The following is a 2,053-nucleotide window of genomic DNA, read 5'->3' on the forward strand; positions in this document are numbered from 1 at the left end:
AAAAGATGAAAAACGTACAAAATTAATTTAATTTTTACCTATGTCTATCATGGTATCATGGTAAGGGAGAGATTTAAAACCAGCAAAATTTGTTTTTCTGCAAGCAGTGCTCTAAACTCTAAGTATATGGCCAAGAAAAAGTAGACTACATTCTCTCCTTAAATTATGATTCTTTAGGAAACTGTCTCCATGTCCATTACCTTTTCTTCATTCTTAAAAAAAGAACACATTTTAAAGTAGTCATAGCTGATAACAGTGTGTCTCTTGACCTTGCAGATTGCTGGCCCAATGAATGTCTCCAAAGCAGCTGCCAGCATGGCTTTTGTAAGAGAATTTATACTCACAGGTTTCTCTTGTGAGTGGCAAATTCAGGCCTTCCTCTTCTCACTCTTCACTGCAACCTATGCTCTGACCATAACAGGGAATGGGGCCATTGTCTGTGCACTGTGGTGTGACCAGCGACTTCACACCGCTATGTACATGCTCCTGGGGAATTTCTCTTTTCTAGAGATCTGGTATGTTTCTTCAACAGTGCCCAAGATGTTGGTCAACTTCCTCTCAGAGACTAAGACAATCTCCTTCACTGGCTGTTTCCTACAATTCTATTTCTTTTTCTCCTTGGGCACATCTGAATGCTTTCTACTAACTGTCATGGCCTTTGATCGGTACTTTGCCATCTGCCATCCCTTGCACTACCCTAATATCATGACAGGGCAGTTCTGTGCCAAACTAGTCATTACCTGTTGGTTTTGTGGCTTTCTGTGGTTCCTGATCCCCATTGTTCTCATCTCTCAATTGCCCTTCTGTGGTCCGAATATTGTTGACCATGTTGTATGTGACCCAGGGCCCCTATTTGCATTGGCATGTGCCTCTGCTCCAACAACCCAATTGCTTTGTTACACTCTAAGCTCATTAGTTATCTTTGGTAACTTCCTATTCATCCTTGGGTCTTATACTCTTGTCTTATTAGCTGTGTTGTGTGTGCCTTCAGCCACTGGAAGGCGTAAGGCCTTCTCCAACTATGGGTTTCATTTGGCTGTGGTATCCCTCTTCTATGGCTCCCTGATGGTCATGTATGTGAGTCCGGGACTTGGGCATTCTGTTGGAATGCAAAAAATTACAACTTTGTTCTATGCTATGGTGACCCCACTCTTCAACCCCCTCATCTACAGCCTGAAGAATAAGGAGATAACTGCAGCACTGAGGAAAGTTCTGGGGATTTTGAGTATAATCTGAGACATATTAGATAAGTCTTCCACAATTAGATCAGTTTAGTCTAACAATAATAAATATTTAATTATCTAAATCTTCAAATATGGCTCTAATAACATTGACTACATCAGCTTATAAAATTAAGCATGTATGGGACTACTTACAATCATAAAATGGTCATATTATATAGATAAATGTAACTGTTGGGATCCTCTTTGGCACTTAGACTATGTATTAATGAAGGAATGCTCACATATGAGTGTTTTTTGGATTGTTTTCATATGACTAATCTATAATAAAAATTCCTATATTTTATTTGGTAATTTAAATTTATAGATCAGGAAGCAGCAAAATTTTAACTTTGTTTTGGTTTATAGGTTGTAAATAAAAGAAGGAAAATATCTATGTATTTTCTGATTGTGGTTCCTATCAGATTTGACTCTATTATTTTGACAATATGGTCATTCCTGTTGAACAAACCCTTAGAATAATTATTTGAAATTTCTATGGGATAATAGTATTCTAGCATAATGGTATCAGCCTGTGCTGGTTTGAAAGGATGTACACCCCCTAGAAAAGTCATTTTTAATCAAAATCCCATTTCATAAAGGTAGAATAATCCCTATTCAATACTGTATGTTTGAAACTGTAATCAGATCATCTCCCTGGATGATGCGATTTAGTCAAGAGTGGTTGTTAAACTGGATTAGGTGATGACATGTCTCCACCCATTTGGGTGGAATTTGTTTGGTTTACTGGAATCCCATAAAAGAAGAAACGTTTTGGAGAATGAAAGAGGTGCAGAAAGAGCAGAGCAGAATGACATAGTGATGAGAAGCAG

General features: G+C 37.9%; 1 protein-coding gene across 1 annotated transcript; it reads left to right on the forward strand.

Moving 5' to 3' along the window:
* Positions 1–261: 261 nt before the first annotated feature.
* LOC143654970 (olfactory receptor 11H12-like) lies at positions 262–1,236 on the forward strand. The gene has a single exon (XM_077126565.1). The coding sequence runs from the start codon at positions 289–291 to the stop codon at positions 1,234–1,236; it is 948 nt and encodes a 315-aa protein (XP_076982680.1). The 5' UTR covers positions 262–288.
* Positions 1,237–2,053: the final 817 nt, after the last annotated feature.

The sequence above is a fragment of the Tamandua tetradactyla genome, chromosome 14 (genome assembly GCF_023851605.1).
Source record: "Tamandua tetradactyla isolate mTamTet1 chromosome 14, mTamTet1.pri, whole genome shotgun sequence".
In the NCBI taxonomy this organism is placed as follows: domain Eukaryota; kingdom Metazoa; phylum Chordata; class Mammalia; order Pilosa; family Myrmecophagidae; genus Tamandua; species Tamandua tetradactyla.

What these genes read in the sequence shown, in the direction of transcription:
- LOC143654970 (XM_077126565.1), top strand. Translation starts at nt 289, where the DNA reads ATGAATGTCTCCAAAGCAGCTGCCAGCATGGCTTTTGTAAGAGAATTT.